Raw genomic sequence first — 18,533 nt, forward strand, 5'->3', positions numbered from 1 at the left:
GGTTTAGTCCTGCTTTAGACCTGGTTTGGACCTGGTTTAGTCCTGCTTTAGTCCTGCTTTAGACCTGGTTTGGACCTGGTTTAGTCCTGGTTTAGTCCTGGTTTAGTCCTGGTTTAGACCTGCTTTAGACCTGGTTTAGTCCTGGTCTAGTCCTGGTCTAGTCCTGGTTTAGACCCGGTTTTCCCTCTCGGTCACTTTACACTTGGATCGAAAAGATTCCAGTTTTAGCCGTGGCTTGTAAACTTAGCAGCGTCATTAGCGTTAGCATTAGCGTTAGGGTTAGCATTATCGTTAGCATCAGGTTCAAGGACACGAGAGGAAAACGAGACAAATTAAATCAGACTTTACGACGTCACACTTCAGTCACATGACCCGGGACTCGAGCGCGGCAGGGATGTGCTCGGTCACCACCCTTCTCGCCTCCTGAACTAAGGCCACGCCTCCACCAAAACTCCTGAACTCAGACCACGCCTCCTGAACTCAGACCACGCCTCCTGAACTCAGACCACGCCTCCTGAACTCAGACCACGCCTCCTGAACTCAGGCCACGCCTCCTGAACTCAGGCCACTCGTGGGATAAATCAAGCCCAAAATGACAATTCATTTCAATCAAAAGTCCATTGTTTTTCCATTCAAGCTTTACATCGTCTGTGACTCGTCGACATCGTCTGTGACTCGTCGACATCGTCAGTGACTCGTCGTCAGTGACTCATCGTCAGTGACTCATCGTCAGTGACTCATCGTCAGTGACTCATCGCCAGTGACTCGTCGCCAGTGACTCGTCGACATCGTCTGTGACTCGTCGCCATCGTCTGTGACTCGTCGACATCGTCAGTGACTCGTCGAGATCGTCAGTGACTCGTCGAGATCGTCAGTGACTCATCGTCAGTGACTCATCGTCAGTGACTCATCGTCAGTGACTCATCGCCAGTGACTCGTCGACATCGTCAGTGACTCGTCGACATCGTCAGTGACTCGTCGACATCGTCAGTGACTCGTCGACATCGTCAGTGACTCGTCGACATCGTCAGTGACTCGCCTACATCGTCAGTGACTCATCGTCAGTGACTCATCGTCAGTGACTCATCGTCAGTGACTCATCGTCAGTGACTCATCGTCAGTGACTCGTCGACATCGTCAGTGACTCGTCGACATCGTCAGTGACTCGTCGACATCGTCTGACTCGTCGACATCGTCTGACTCGTCGACATCGTCAGTGACTCGTCGACATCGTCAGTGACTCATCGTCAGTGACTCGTCGACATCGTCAGTGACTCATCGTCAGTGACTCGTCGACATCGTCAGTGACTCATCGTCAGTGACTCATCGTCAGTGACTCATCGTCAGTGACTCATCGTCAGTGACTCGTCGACATCGTCAGTGACTCATCGTCTGTGACTCGTCGACAGTCGACATCGTCAGTGACTCGTCGACATCGTCAGTGACTCGTCGACATCGTCAGTGACTCGTCGACATCGTCTGTGACTCGTCGACATCGTCTGTGACTCGTCTACGACTCGTCGACATCGTCTGTGACTCGTCTACATCGTCAGTGACTCGTCGACATCGTCAGTGACTCGTCGACATCGTCAGTGACTCGTCGCCATCGTCTGTGACTCGTCGACATCGTCAGTGACTCGTCGAGATAGTCAGTGACTCATCGTCAGTGACTCATCGTCAGTGACTCATCGTCAGTGACTCATCGCCAGTGACTCGTCGACATCGTCAGTGACTCGTCGCCATCGTCTGTGACTCGTCGACATCGTCAGTGACTCGTCGACATCGTCAGTGACTCGTCGAGATAGTCAGTGACTCATCGTCAGTGACTCATCGTCAGTGACTCATCGTCAGTGACTCATCGTCAGTGACTCATCGTCAGTGACTCATCGCCAGTGACTCGTCGACATCGTCAGTGACTCGTCGACATCGTCAGTGACTCATCGTCTGTGACTCGTCGACAGTCGACATCGTCAGTGACTCGTCGACATCGTCAGTGACTCGTCGACATCGTCTGTGACTCGTCGACATCGTCTGTGACTCGTCGACATCGTCAGTGACACGTCGACATCGTCAGTGACTCATCGTCAGTGACTCATCGTCAGTGACTCATCGTCAGTGACTCATCGTCAGTGACTCGTCGACATCGTCAGTGATGCGTCGACATCGTCAGTGACTCGTCGACATCGTCAGTGACTCGTCGACATCGTCTGACTCGTCGACATCGTCAGTGACTCGTCGAGATCGTCAGTGACTCATCGTCAGTGACTCATCGTCAGTGACTCATCGTCAGTGACTCATCGTCAATGACTCGTCGACATCGTCAGTGACTCGTCGACATCGTCAGTGACTCATCGTCAGTGACTCGTCGACATCGTCAGTGACTCGTCGACATCGTCAGTGACTCGTCGCCAGTGACTCGTCGACATCGTCAGTGACTCATCGTCAGTGACTCATCGTCAGTGACTCATCGTCAGTGACTCATCGTCAGTGACTCATCGTCAGTGACTCATCGTCAGTGACTCGTCGACATCGTCAGTGACTCATCGTCAGTGACTCATCGTCAGTGACTCATCGTCAGTGACTCGTCGACATCGTCAGTGACTCATCGCCAGTGACTCGTCGACATCGTCTGTGACTCATCGCCAGTGACTCGTCGACATCGTCTGTGACTCGTCGACAGTCGACATCGTCAGTGACTCGTCGCCAGTGACTCGTCGACATCGTCTGTGACTCGTCGACAGTCGACAACGTCAGTGACTCGCCTACATCGTCAGTGACTCGTCGACATCGTCAGTGACTCGTCGACATCGTCAGTGACTCGTCTACATCGTCAGTGACTCGTCGACATCGTCTGTGACTCGTCGACATCGTCAGTGACTCGTCGACATCGTCTGTGACTCGTCGACATCGTCTGTGACTCGTCTACGACTCGTCGACATCGTCTATGACTCGTCGACATCGTCAGTGACTCGTCGACATCGTCAGTGACTCGTCGACATCGTCAGTGACTCGTCGACATCGTCAGTGACTCGTCGACATCGTCTGTGACTCGTCGACATCGTCAGTGACTCGTCGACATCGTCTGTGACTCGTCGACATCGTCTGTGACTCGTCGACATCGTCAGTGACGCATCGTCAGTGACTCGTCGACATCGTCTGTGACTCATCGTCAGTGACTCGTCGACATCGTCTGTGACTCGTCAACATCGTCTGTTACTATCGTCAGTGACTAATCGTCAGTGACTCGTCGACATCGTCAGTGACTCGTCGACATCGTCAGTGACTCGTCGACATCGTCTGTGACTCATCGTCAGTGACTCGTCGACATCGTCTGTGACTCGTCGACATCGTCTGTTACTATCGTCAGTGACTAATCGTCAGTGACTAATCGTCAGTGACTAATCGTCAGTGACTCGTCGACATCGTCAGTGACTCGTCGACATCGTCAGTGACTCGTCGACATCGTCAGTGACTCGTCGACATCGTCTGTGACTCGTCGACATCGTCAGTGACTCGTCGACATCGTCAGTGACTCGTCGACATCGTCAGTGACTCATCGTCAGTGACTCATCGTCAGTGACTCATCGTCAGTGACTCATCGTCAGTGACTCGTCGACATCGTCAGTGACTCATCGCCAGTGACTCGTCGACATCGTCTGTGACTCATCGCCAGTGACTCGTCGACATCGTCTGTGACTCGTCGACAGTCGACATCGTCAGTGACTCGTCGACATCGTCAGTGACTCGTCGACATCGTCAGTGACTCGTCGACATCGTCAGTGACTCGTCGACATCGTCAGTGACTCGTCGACATCGTCAGTGACTCGCCTACATCGTCAGTGACTCGTCGACATCGTCAGTGACTCGTCTACATCGTCAGTGACTCGTCGACATCGTCAGTGACTCGTCGACATCGTCTGTGACTCGTCGACATCGTCTGTGACTCGTCTACGACTCGTCGACATCGTCTGTGACTCGTCTACATCGTCAGTGACTCGTCGACATCGTCAGTGACTCGTCGACATCGTCAGTGACTCGTCGACATCGTCTGTGACTCGTCGACATCGTCAGTGACTCGTCGACATCGTCTGTGACTCGTCGACATCGTCTGTGACTCGTCGACATCGTCAGTGACTCGTCGACATCGTCTGTATCGTCTGTGACTCGTCGACATCGTCTGTGACTCGTCGACATCGTCTGTATCGTCTGTAACTCGTCGACATCGTCTGTGACTCGTCGACATCGTCAGTGACTCGTCGACATCGTCTGTGACTCGTCGACATCGTCAGTGACTCGTCGACATCGTCTGTGACTCGTCGACATCGTTTGTGACTCGTCGACATCGTCTGTATCGTCAGTGACTCGTCGACATCGTCTGTGACTCGTCGACATCGTCAGTGACTCGTCGACATCGTCTGTATCGTCTGTAACTCGTCGACATCGTCTGTGACTCGTCGACATCGTCAGTGACTCGTCGACATCGTCAGTGACTCGTCGACATCGTCTGTGACTCGTCGACATCGTCAGTGACTCGTCGACATCGTCTGTATCGTCTGTGACTCGTCGACATCGTCTGTGACTCGTCGACATCGTCTGTATCGTCAGTGACTCGTCGACATCGTCTGTGACTCGTCGACATCGTCAGTGACTCGTCGACATCGTCTGTATCGTCTGTGACTCGTCGACATCGTCTGTATCGTCTGTGACTCGTCGACATCGTCTGTGACTCGTCGACATCGTCAGTGACTCGTCGACATCGTCTGTATCGTCTGTGACTCGTCGACATCGTCTGACTCGTCGACATCGTCATTGACTCGTCGACATCGTCATTGACTCGTCGACATCGTCATTGACTCGTCGACATCGTCTGTGACTCGTCGACATCGTCTGTGACTCGTCGATATCGTCAGTGACTTGTTGACTCGTCGATATCGTCAGTGACTCGTTGACTCGTCGACATTGTCTGTGACTCGTTGACTCGTCGACATTGTCTGAGTCGTCGACATCGTCAGTGGCTTGTCGACATCGTCAGTGACTCGTCGACATCGTCAGTGACTCGTCGACATCGTCTGTGACTCGTCGACATCGTCAGTGACTCGTCGACATCGTCTGTGACTCGTCGACATCGTCAGTGACTCGTCGACATCGTCTGTGACTCGTCGACATCGTCAGTGACTCGTCGACATCGTCAGTGACTCGTCGACATCGTCTGTGACTCGTCGACATCGTCAGTGACTCGTCGACATCGTCTGTATCGTCAGTGACTCGTCGACATCGTCTGACTCGTCGACATCGTCAGTGACTCGTCGACATCGTCAGTGACTCATCGTCAGTGACTCGTCGACATCGTCAGTGACTCATCGTCAGTGACTTGTCGACATCGTCAGTGACTCGTCGAGATCGTCAGTGACTCATCGTCAGTGACTCATCGTCAGTGACTCATCGTCAATGACTCGTCGACATCGTCAGTGACTCGTCGACATCGTCAGTGACTCATCGTCAGTGACTCGTCGACATCGTCAGTGACTCGTCGACATCGTCAGTGACTCGTCGCCAGTGACTCGTCGACATCGTCAGTGACTCATCGTCAGTGACTCATCGTCAGTGACTCATCGTCAGTGACTCATCGTCAGTGACTCGTCGACATCGTCAGTGACTCATCGTCAGTGACTCATCGCCAGTGACTCGTCGACATCGTCTGTGACTCATCGCCAGTGACTCGTCGACATCGTCTGTGACTCATCGCCAGTGACTCGTCGACATCGTCTGTGACTCGTCGACAGTCGACATCGTCAGTGACTCGTCGCCAGTGACCCGTCGACATCGTCTGTGACTCGTCGACAGTCGACATCGTCAGTGACTCGTCGACATCGTCAGTGACTCGTCGACATCGTCAGTGACTCGTCGACATCGTCAGTGACTCGTCGACATCGTCAGTGACTCGTCGACATCGTCAGTGACTCGCCTACATCGTCAGTGACTCGCCTACATCGTCAGTGACTCGTCGACATCGTCAGTGACTCGTCGACATCGTCAGTGACTCGTCGACATCGTCAGTGACTCGTCGACATCGTCTGTGACTCGTCGACATCGTCTGTGACTCGTCTACGACTCGTCGACATCGTCTGTGACTCGTCGACATCGTCTGTGACTCGTCGACATCGTCTGTGACTCGTCTACGACTCGTCGACATCGTCTACGACTCGTCGACATCGTCAGTGACTCGTCGACATCGTCAGTGACTCGTCGACATCGTCAGTGACTCGTCGACATCGTCTGTGACTCGTCGACATCGTCAGTGACGCATCGTCAGTGACTCGTCGACATCGTCTGTGACTCATCGTCAGTGACTCGTCGACATCGTCTGTGACTCGTCAACATCGTCTGTTACTATCGTCAGTGACTAATCGTCAGTGACTCGTCGACATCGTCAGTGACTCGTCGACATCGTCAGTGACTCGTCGACATCGTCTGTGACTCATCGTCAGTGACTCGTCGACATCGTCTGTTACTATCGTCAGTGACTAATCGTCAGTGACTAATCGTCAGTGACTCGTCGACATCGTCAGTGACTCGTCGATATCGTCAGTGACTCGTCGACATCGTCAGTGACTCATCGTCAGTGACTCGTCGACATCGTCAGTGACTCATCGTCAGTGACTCATCGTCAGTGACTCGTCGACATCGTCAGTGACTCATCGCCAGTGACTCGTCGACATCGTCTGTGACTCATCGCCAGTGACTCGTCGACATCGTCTGTGACTCGTCGACAGTCGACATCGTCTGTGACTCGTCGACAGTCGACATCGTCAGTGACTCGTCGACATCGTCAGTGACTCGTCGACATCGTCAGTGACTCGTCGACATCGTCAGTGACTCGTCGACATCGTCAGTGACTCGTCGACATCGTCAGTGACTCGCCTACATCGTCAGTGACTCGTCGACATCGTCAGTGACTCGTCGACATCGTCAGTGACTCGTCTACATCGTCAGTGACTCGTCGACATCGTCTGTGACTCGTCTACGACTCGTCGACATCGTCTGTGACTCGTCGACATCGTCTGTGACTCGTCTACGACTCGTCTACATCGTCAGTGACTCGTCGACATCGTCAGTGACTCGTCGACATCGTCAGTGACTCGTCGACATCGTCAGTGACTCGTCGACATCGTCTGTGACTCGTCGACATCGTCAGTGACTCGTCGACATCGTCTGTGACTCGTCGACATCGTCTGTGACTCGCCGACATCGTCTGTGACTCGCCGACATCGTCAGTGACTCGTCGACATCGTCTGTATCGTCTGTGACTCGTCGACATCGTCTGTGACTCGTCGACATCGTCTGTATCGTCTGTAACTCGTCGACATCGTCTGTATCGTCAGTGACTCGTCGACATCGTCTGTGACTCGTCGACATCGTCAGTGACTCGTCGACATCGTCTGTATCGTCTGTGACTCGTCGACATCGTCTGTGACTCGTCGACATCGTCTGTGACTCGTCGACATCGTCTGTATCGTCTGTAACTCGTCGACATCGTCTGTATCGTCAGTGACTCGTCGACATCGTCTGTGACTCGTCGACATCGTCTGTGACTCGTCGACATCGTCAGTGACTCGTCGACATCGTCTGTATCGTCTGTGACTCGTCGACATCGTCTGTATCGTCTGTGACTCGTCGACATCGTCTGTGACTCGTCGACATCGTCTGTGACTCGTCGACATCGTCTGTGACTCGTCGACATCGTCAGTGACTCGTCGACATCGTCTGTATCGTCTGTGACTCGTCGACATCGTCTGACTCGTCGACATCGTCATTGACTCGTCGACATCGTCATTGACTCGTCGACATCGTCATTGACTCGTCGACATCGTCTGTGACTCGTCGACATCGTCATTGACTCGTCGACATCGTCATTGACTCGTCGACATCGTCATTGACTCGTCGACATCGTCTGTGACTCGTCGACATCGTCATTGACTCGTCGACATCGTCATTGACTCGTCGACATCGTCTGTGACTCGTCGACATCGTCTGTGACTCGTCGACATCGTCTGTGACTCGTCGACATCGTCTGTGACTCGTCGATATCGTCAGTGACTTGTTGACTCGTCGATATCGTCAGTGACTCGTTGACTCGTCGACATTGTCTGTGACTCGTTGACTCGTCGACATCGTCTGTGACTCGTCGATATCGTCTGTGACTCGTTGACTCGTCGACATTGTCTGAGTCGTCGACATCGTCAGTGGCTTGTCGACATCGTCAGTGACTCGTCGACATCGTCAGTGACTCGTCGACATCGTCTGTGACTCGTCGACATCGTCTGTGACTCGTCGACATCGTCTGTGACTCGTCGACATCGTCAGTGACTCGTCGACATCGTCTGTGACTCGTCGACATCGTCAGTGACTCGTCGACATCGTCTGTATCGTCTGTGACTCGTCGACATCGTCAGTGACTCGTCGACATCGTCTGTGACTCGTCGACATCGTCAGTGACTCGTCGACATCGTCTGTGACTCGTCGACATCGTCAGTGACTCGTCGACATCGTCTGTGACTCGTCGACATCGTCTGTGACTCGTCGACATCGTCAGTGACTCGTCGACATCGTCTGTGACTCGTCGACATCGTCAGTGACTCGTCGACATCGTCTGTGACTCGTCGACATCGTCAGTGACTCGTCGACATCGTCTGTATCGTCTGTGACTCGTCGACATCGTCAGTGACTCGTCGACATCGTCTGTGACTCGTCGACATCGTCAGTGACTCGTCGACATCGTCTGTGACTCGTCGACATCGTCAGTGACTCGTCGACATCGTCTGTGACTCGTCGACATCGTCAGTGACTCGTCGACATCGTCTGTGACTCGTCGACATCGTCTGTGACTCGTCGACATCGTCAGTGACTCGTCGACATCGTCTGTGACTCGTCGACATCGTCAGTGACTCGTCGACATCGTCTGTGACTCGTCGACATCGTCTGTGACTCGTCGACATCGTCAGTGACTCGTCGACATCGTCTGTGACTCGTCGACATCGTCTGTGACTCGTCGACATCGTCTGTGACTCGTCGACATCGTCAGTGACTCGTCGACATCGTCTGTGACTCGTCGACATCGTCTGTGACTCGTCGACATCGTCTGTGACTCGTCGACATCGTCTGTGACTCGTCGACATCGTCTGTGACTCGTCGACATCGTCTGTGACTCGTCGACATCGTCAGTGACTCGTCGACATCGTCTGTATCGTCTGTGACTCGTCGACATCGTCAGTGACTCGTCGACATCGTCTGTGACTCGTCGACATCGTCAGTGACTCGTCGACATCGTCTGTGACTCGTCGACATCGTCAGTGACTCGTCGACATCGTCTGTGACTCGTCGACATCGTCAGTGACTCGTCGACATCGTCTGTGACTCGTCGACATCGTCTGTGACTCGTCGACATCGTCAGTGACTCGTCGACATCGTCTGTATCGTCTGTGACTCGTCGACATTGTCAGTGACTCGTCGACATCGTCTGTGACTCGTCGACATCGTCTGTGACTCGTCGACATCGTCTGTGACTCGTCGACATCGTCTGTGACTCGTCGACATCGTCTGTGACTCGTCGACATCGTCTGTGACTCGTCGACATCGTCAGTGACTCGTCGACATCGTCTGTGACTCGTCGACATCGTCAGTGACTCGTCGACATCGTCTGTGACTCGTCGACATCGTCTGTGACTCGTCGACATCGTCTGTGACTCGTCGACATCGTCTGTGACTCGTCGACATCGTCTGTGACTCGTCGACATCGTCTGTGACTCGTCGACATCGTCAGTGACTCGTTGACATCGTCTGTATCGTCTGTGACTCGTCGACATCGTCAGTGACTCGTCGACATCGTCTGTGACTCGTCGACATCGTCAGTGACTCGTCGACATCGTCTGTGACTCGTCGACATCGTCAGTGACTCGTCGACATCGTCTGTGACTCGTCGACATCGTCAGTGACTCGTCGACATCGTCTGTGACTCGTCGACATCGTCTGTGACTCGTCGACATCGTCAGTGACTCGTCGACATCGTCTGTATCGTCTGTGACTCGTCGACATTGTCAGTGACTCGTCGACATCGTCTGTGACTCGTCGACATCGTCTGTGACTCGTCGACATCGTCTGTGACTCGTCGACATCGTCTGTGACTCGTCGACATCGTCTGTGACTCGTCGACATCGTCTGTGACTCGTCGACATCGTCTGTGACTCGTCGACATCGTCAGTGACTCGTCGACATCGTCTGTGACTCGTCGACATCGTCTGTGACTCGTCGACATCGTCTGTGACTCGTCGACATCGTCTGTGACTCGTCGACATCGTCTGTGACTCGTCGACATCGTCTGTGACTCGTCGACATCGTCAGTGACTCGTCGACATCGTCTGTATCGTCTGTGACTCGTCGACATCGTCAGTGACTCGTCGACATCGTCTGTGACTCGTCGACATCGTCAGTGACTCGTCGACATCGTCTGTGACTCGTCGACATCGTCAGTGACTCGTCGACATCGTCTGTGACTCGTCGACATCGTCAGTGACTCGTCGACATCGTCTGTGACTCGTCGACATCGTCTGTGACTCGTCGACATCGTCAGTGACTCGTCGACATCGTCTGTATCGTCTGTGACTCGTCGACATTGTCAGTGACTCGTCGACATCGTCTGTGACTCGTCGACATCGTCTGTGACTCGTCGACATCGTCTGTGACTCGTCGACATCGTCTGTGACTCGTCGACATCGTCTGTGACTCGTCGACATCGTCTGTGACTCGTCGACATCGTCAGTGACTCGTCGACATCGTCTGTGACTCGTCGACATCGTCCGCTCGTTAGGACTTTATGACAAAGCAACGACTCTGAAGAAAGGGGAGGAGTCGACTTCTGGACCAATCACATTTCTCTCAGGTCTGAACAGACGGTGGTGTTAAACGTGTTTGAAGCTCGTGTTCTCACCTTGAAGTCGCAGATGCAGGTGACCATGTTCCCGATCCTCAGACACTCGCCCTCGAATTTACACGTGTTTGTGTCGCAGAGAAACAGGTCAGTGTCGCGGTCGTCGTAACCTGAGGAAGAAGAGCGGAAATCCTCAATAAATCATCAGGAAATCATCAGGAAATCATCAGGAAATCATCAGGAAATGGTCAATCTCAGGTTCATAAATGGTCAGTGGAAGTTTGGACTCACCGTCCAAATATGGATTATAAAAATGCAGAGACTGAAGAGATCTAAACAAGGTCAAAAGCAGAACAGTTTTGTTTGTAAAGTGTGCCACAGAAATCAAGAGGACCTTAAGTGACCTATAGTGACCTAAAGTGACCTATAGTGACCTAAAGTGACCTATAGTGACCTAAAGTGACCTCGGCGGTGCGATCGCTGCTGCCTCGGGTGAACACTGCCGTTGTGTCCTTGGCAGGACACTCGCCGATTGAGGCTCTGAGGACGGTAGAAAAGCGCTGTATAAATGTGACCAATTTACTACTAAAAGTGTAAAACAAGGGCCGCGTTTAAGGTATTTTACCATCTTAAAAAATATGATTTCTTATTTCAAGTGAGAAAATGTTCTTCTTGTTTTAAAGATGCAGCGTCTGGAATAAGCGCCGGTCCGACTGACGCGCGGCGTCAATACTCGGTATTACAAGTCTCTGAATTATTCACCAAAAGAAGCTCCGACATCAAATATTCATCACGAGTTCATCTGACGAGGAGAGGTGGAGCAAGTGAAGGAGGAGGTGAAGGAGGAGAGCGAGGGGGAGATGGAGGAGAGGTGGAGCAAGTGAAGGAGGAGGTGAAGGAGGAGAGCGAGGGGGAGATGGAGGAGAGGTGGAGCAAGTGAAGGAGGAGGTGAAGGAGGAGAGCGAGGGGGAGATGGAGGAGAGGTGGAGCAAGTGAAGGAGGAGGTGAAGGAGGAGAGCGAGGGGGAGATGGAGGAGAGGTGGAGCAAGTGAAGGAGGAGGTGAAGGAGGAGAGCGAGGGGGAGATGGAGGAGAGGTGGAGCAAGTGAAGGAGGAGGTGAAGGAGGAGAGCGAGGGGGAGACCTCAAATACCAACCCCACCCCTCTCCTGGTTCAGCCCCTCCTCTCACTCAAGGAGTCCTCCAGGGGTCAGTTCTCTGCCTGCTCCTCTTAATTCTGTGCACACTCCCTCTTGGTCACATGATCCGCCGCTTCACACTGATGACGTTCAACTTTACGCATCCACCATATCAATACCTTGCTCCACCCGCTCCACCCGCTCCACCCGCATCCCTGTCCCACACGTGAACGTCCCTGTCCCGCACCTGAACATCCCTGTCCCACACGTGAACATCCCTGTCCCACACGTGAACGTCCCTGTCCCACACGTGAACATCCCTGTCCCACACGTGAACGTCCCTGTCCCACACGTGAACGTCCCTGTCCCACACGTGAACGTCCCTGTCCCACACCTGAACGTCCCTGTCCCACACCTGAACGTCCCTGTCCCACACCTGAACGTCCCTGTCCCACACGTGAACATCCCTGTCCCACACGTGAACATCCCTGTCCCACACGTGAACATCCCTGTCCCACACTGAACGTCCCTGTCCCACACCTGAACGTCCCTGTCCCACACGTGAACATCCCTGTCCCACACCTGAACATTCCTGTCCCACACGTGAACATCCCTGTCCCACACTGAACGTCCCTGTCCCACACGTGAACTTCCCTGTCCCACACGTGAACATTCCTGTCCCACACGAGAACATCCCTGTCCCACACGTGAACATCCCTGTCCCACACGTGAACTTCCCTGTCCCACACGTGAACATCCCTGTCCCACACGTGAACATCCCTGTCCCACACCTGAACGTCCCTGTCCCACACCTGAACATCCCTGTCCCACACCTGAACGTCCCTGCCCCACACCTGAACGTCCCTGTCCCACACCTGAACATCCCTGTCCCACACGTGAGCATCCCTGTCCCACACGTGAACATCCCTGTCCCACACGTGAACATCCCTGTCCCACACGTGAACGTCCCTGTCCCACACCTGAACGTCCCTGTCCCACACGTGAACATCCCTGTCCCACACCTGAACATCCCTGTCCCACACCTGAACTTCCCTGTCCCACACGAGAACATCCCTGTACCACACGTGAACGTCCCTGTCCCACACGTGAACGTCCCTGTCCCACACCTGAACGTCCCTGTCCCACACCTGAACATCCCTGTCCCACACCTGAACATCCCTGTCCCACACCTGAACATCCCTGTCCCACACGTGAACATCCCTGTCCCACACGTGAACGTCCCTGTCCCACAGGTGAACATCCCTGTCCCACACCTGAACATCCCTGTCCCACACCTGAACGTCCCTGTCCCACACCTGAACGTCCCTGTCCCACACGTGAACATCCCTGTCCCACACGTGAACATCCCTGTCCCACACCTGAATATCCCTGTCCCACACCTGAACGTCCCTGTCCCACACCTGAACGTCCCTGTCCCACACCTGAACGTCCCTGTCCCACACCTGAACGTCCCTGTCCCACACGTGAACTTCCCTGTCCCACACGTGAACTTCCCTGTCCCACACATGAACGTCCCTGTCCCACACCTGAACATCCCTGTCCCACACCTGAACTTCCCTGTCCCACACGAGAACATCCCTGTCCCACACGTGAACGTCCCTGTCCCACACCTGAACATCCCTGTCCCACACGTGAACAACCCTGTCCCACACGTGAACGTCCCTGTCCCACACCTGAACGTCCCTGTCCCACACCTGAACATCCCTGTCCCACACGTGAACATCCCTGTCCCGCACCTGAACATCCCTGTCCCGCACGTGAACGTCCCTGTCCCACACGTGAACATCCCTGTCCCACACCTTAACATCCCTGTCCCACACGTGAACATCCCTGTCCCACACGTGAACATCCCTGTCCCAAACGTGAACATCCCTGTCCCACACCTGAACATCTCTGTCCCACACCTGAACATCCCTGTCCCACACCTGAACATCCCTGTCCCACACCTGAACGTCCCTGTCCCACACCTGAACATCCCTGTCCCACACGTGAACATCCCTGTCCCACACGTGAACGTCCCTGTCCCACACGTGAACGTCCCTGTCCCACACCTGAACGTCCCTGTCCCACACCTGAACGTCCCTGTCCCACACCTGAACGTCTCTGTCCCACACCTGAACGTCTCTGTCCCACACCTGAACATCCCTGTCCCACACCTGAACGTCCCTGTCCCACACCTGAATGTCCCTGTCCCACACGAGAACATCCCTGTCCCACACGTGAACATCCCTGTCCCACACCTGAACGTCCCTGTCCCACACCTGAACGTCCCTGTCCCACACCTGAACGTCCCTGTCCCACACCTGAACGTCCCTGTCCCACACCTGAACATCCCTGTCCCACACCTGAACATCCCTGTCCCACACCTGAACGTCCCTGTCCCACACCTGAACGTCTCTGTCCCACACCTGAACGTCTCTGTCCCACACCTGAACGTCCCTTTCCTGTCCCACACGTGAACATCCCTGTCCCACATCTGAACATCCCTGTCCCACACCTGAACGTCCCTGTCCCACACCTGAACATCCCTGTCCCACACCTGAACGTCCCTGTCCCACACCTGAACGTCCCTGTCCCACACCTGAACGTCCCTGTCCCACACCTGAACATCCCTGTCCCACACCTGAACATCCCTGTCCCACACCTGAACGTCCCTGTCCCACACCTGAACGTCCCTGTCCCACACCTGAACGTCTCTGTCCCACACCTGAACGTCTCTGTCCCACACCTGAACGTCTCTGTCCCACACCTGAACATCCCTGTCCCACACCTGAACGTCCCTGTCCCACACCTGAATGTCCCTGTCCCACACGAGAACATCCCTGTCCCACACCTGAACGTCCCTGTCCCACACCTGAACGTCCCTGTCCCACACCTGAACATCCCTGTCCCACACCTGAACATCCCTGTCCCACACCTGAACGTCCCTGTCCCACACCTGAACGTCTCTGTCCCACACCTGAACGTCTCTGTCCCACACCTGAACATCCCTGTCCCACACCTGAACGTCCCTGTCCCACACCTGAACGTCTCTGTCCCACACCTGAACGTCTCTGTCCCACACCTGAACATCCCTGTCCCACACCTGAACGTCCCTGTCCCACACCTGAACGTCTCTGTCCCACACCTGAACGTCTCTGTCCCACACCTGAACGTCTCTGTCCCACACCTGAACATCCCTGTCCCACACCTGAACGTCCCTGTCCCACACCTGAATGTCCCTGTCCCACACGAGAACATCCCTGTCCCACACCTGAACGTCCCTGTCCCACACCTGAACGTCCCTGTCCCACACCTGAACATCCCTGTCCCACACCTGAACATCCCTGTCCCACACCTGAACGTCCCTGTCCCACACCTGAACGTCCCTGTCCCACACCTGAACGTCCCTGTCCCACACCTGAACGTCTCTGTCCCACACCTGAACGTCTCTGTCCCACACCTGAACATCCCTGTCCCACACCTGAACGTCCCTGTCCCACACCTGAACGTCTCTGTCCCACACCTGAACATCCCTGTCCCACACCTGAACGTCCCTGTCCCACACCTGAACGTCTCTGTCCCACACCTGAACGTCTCTGTCCCACACCTGAACATGTTGTCACTCTCCTGTCTCCTCCCACCAAGACTGTGCTGAAGACCTGGAGAGGCCGAGCCCTCTCCACTGCTGCCCCGCCCTCTGGAACTCTGCATATCCCACACTCTTCATGTCCCAAAAAACTCACCTGTTCAAGGACTAAACCAGGACTAAACCAGGAATAAACCAGGACTAAACCAGGACTAAACCAGGACTAAACCAGGTCTAAACCAAGACTAAACCAGGTCTAAACCAGGACTAAACCAGGTGTAAACCAGGTCTAAACCAGGACTAAACCAGGTCTGAACCAGGTCTAAACCAGGTCTAAACCAGGACTAAACCAGGACTAAACCAGGACTAAACCAGGACTAAACCTGGTCTGAACCAGGTCTAAACCAGGACTAAACCAGGACTAAACCAGGTCTAAACCAAGACTAAACCAGGTCTAAACCAGGACTAAACCAGGACTAAACCAGGACTAAACCAGGTCTGAACCAGGTCTAAACCAGGACTAAACCAGGACTAAACCAGGACTAAACCAGGTGTAAACCAGGTCTAAACCAGGTCTAAACCAGGTCTAAACCAGGACTAAACCAGGTCTAAACCAGGTCTAAACCAGGACTAAACCAGGTCTAAACCAGCACTAAACCAGGTCTAAACCGGTCTAAACCAAGACTAAACCAGGTCTAAACCAGGTGTAAACCAGGACTAAACCAGGACTAAACCAGGACTAAACCAGGTTTAAACCGGTCTAAACCAGGACTAAACCAGTTCTGAACCAGGACTAAACCAGGTCTAAACCAGGTCTAAACCAGGTCTAAACCAGGACTAAACCAGGACTAAACCAGGACTAAACCAGGTCTAAACCAGGTCTAAACCAGGACTAAACCAGGACTAAACCAGTTCTGAACCAGGACTAAGCCAAGACTAAACCAGGACTAAACCAGGACTAAACCAGGTGTAAACCAGGACTAAACCAGGTGTAAACCAGGACTAAACCAGGACTAAACCAGGACTAAACCAGGACTAAACCAGGTGTAAACCAGGTCTAAACCAGGACTAAACCAGGTGTAAACCAGGTGTAAACCAGGACTAAACCAGGACTAAACCAGGACTAAACCAGGACTAAACCAGGTGTAAACCAGGTCTAAACCAGGTCTAAACCAGGACTAAACCAGGTCTAAACCAGGTCTAAACCAGGACTAAACCAGGACTAAACCAGGTGTAAACCAGGTCTAAACCAGGACTAAACCAGGACTAAACCAGGTCTAAACCAGGTCTAAACCAGGACTAAACCAGGTCTAAACCAGGTCTAAACCAGGACTAAACCAGGACTAAACCAGTTCTGAACCAGGACTAAACCAGGTCTAAACCAGCACTAAACCAGGTCTAAACCGGTCTAAACCAGGTCTAAACCAGGACTAAACCAGGACTAAATCAGGACTAAACCAGGTCCAAACCAGGTCTAAACCAGCACTAAACCAGGTGTAAACCAGGACTAAACCAGGTCTAAACCAGGTGTAAACCAGGACTAAACCAGGTCTAAACCAGGACTAAACCAGGTGTAAACCAGGACTAAACCAGGACTAAACCAGGACTAAACCAGGACTAAACCAGGTCCAAACCAGGTCTAAACCAGAACTAAACCAGGACTAAACCAGGACTAAACCAGGTCTAAACCAGGACTAAACCAGGTCTAAACCAGGTCTAAACCAGGACTAAACCAGGTGTAAACCAGGACTAAACCAGGACTAAACCAGGTCCAAACCAGGTCTAAACCAGAACTAAACCAGGACTAAACCAGGACTAAACCAGGTCCTTAAACATTGTGAAGTTTCTTCCTTGATTTGAATGTGATTTCATAATCAACATCTGCAAAATCATCTTTTAGACTTGATATAATTTCAATAACACGCTTTGTCTTATATTTCATGATCGTAATAAACACCAAAAGGCGCAGACTCAAAATGACGCACGCGCTCAATGTTTGTGCGCCAAATTCCGTTACATTTGGAGCTAAATCTTTGTTCTTTTGCGGCTGTTTTGCCTCAAATCTGCGCCACATTTTCAGAAACACATTTCAATCATATGTTTGTGTCGCTCCTGCCGCGTGTCTGCCGCGTGTCTGCCGCGTGTCTGCCGCGGGTCCGCCGCCCCTCGCGCGCACACACGCGGCGGCGGCAGGTGAGCGGTGCCGCGCGGTCACTCACCGGAGCAGTTCCAGCCGGTGGGCGTCTGGCAGTCGCTGAGTGAGGACGGAAACGCGCGCAGCTGCTCCACAGGTAACGCGGCGAGCAGCGACACGAGCGTCAGCCGCAGCCAGCCGCTCGCGCCCGCGCCGCTCCACCACCAGCCGCGCGGCAGAATCATGTCAGCCGCGGCACAACAGACGGACGCGGAACGGGCAGGCGTCACAGGCGGAGGAACGGAACACACGCGCGCGCGGCGGACGCTCTCAACTCTCCGGGGCCGATCAGTGCGCGACCGCCGCGGCGCATCGTCCGCGCGGAAGAGACGCCGCCCGCATGCGCCGAAACTTATCCATACGCGGCGCGGTAAGATCCGGACGCGGTAAGATCCGGACGCGGTAAGACGCGGTAAGAAGACGCGGTAAGATCCGGACGCGGTAAGACGCGGTAAGAAGACGCGGTAAGATCCGGACGCGGTAAGACGCGGTAAGATCCGGACGCGGTAAGACGCGGTAAGATCCGGACGCGGTAAGACGCGGTATTCCGTAGCGTCGAGATAAAATCCAGTGTCGGAGGCGGTGCGGAAAAAGCTCCTGCTCCAGCGCCGCGTCGCTCCTTCTGTGTCCGCGGTGTGCGCGCCGCGACTCCCTCTCTCTCCCCCCTCTCTCTCTCCCCTCCTCCTCTC

The 18,533-nt window shown here is 53.9% G+C and overlaps 1 protein-coding gene across 2 annotated transcripts in view; it reads right to left on the bottom strand.

The window, feature by feature from the left end:
• LOC140360044 (tomoregulin-2-like) overlaps nt 1-18,213 on the bottom strand; it is a 63,200-nt gene extending 44,987 nt beyond the window's left edge. For both annotated transcript variants that reach the window (XM_072445356.1, XM_072445355.1), the window contains exons 1-2: nt 17,870-18,213; nt 10,985-11,094 (exon numbers count right to left, since the gene is read on the bottom strand). In XM_072445356.1, the coding sequence (XP_072301457.1) occupies nt 10,985-11,094; nt 17,870-18,029 (270 nt within the window). In that variant the 5' untranslated portion in view covers nt 18,030-18,213. The remainder of the gene's footprint in view (nt 1-10,984; nt 11,095-17,869) is intronic.
• Between the last annotated feature and the right edge of the window lie 320 nt (nt 18,214-18,533).

Source organism: Eucyclogobius newberryi, unplaced genomic scaffold (assembly GCF_026437365.1).
Source record: "Eucyclogobius newberryi isolate DKJ021-1_F unplaced genomic scaffold, fEucNew1.0.hap1 SCAF_14, whole genome shotgun sequence".
Classification (NCBI taxonomy): domain Eukaryota; kingdom Metazoa; phylum Chordata; class Actinopteri; order Gobiiformes; family Gobiidae; genus Eucyclogobius; species Eucyclogobius newberryi.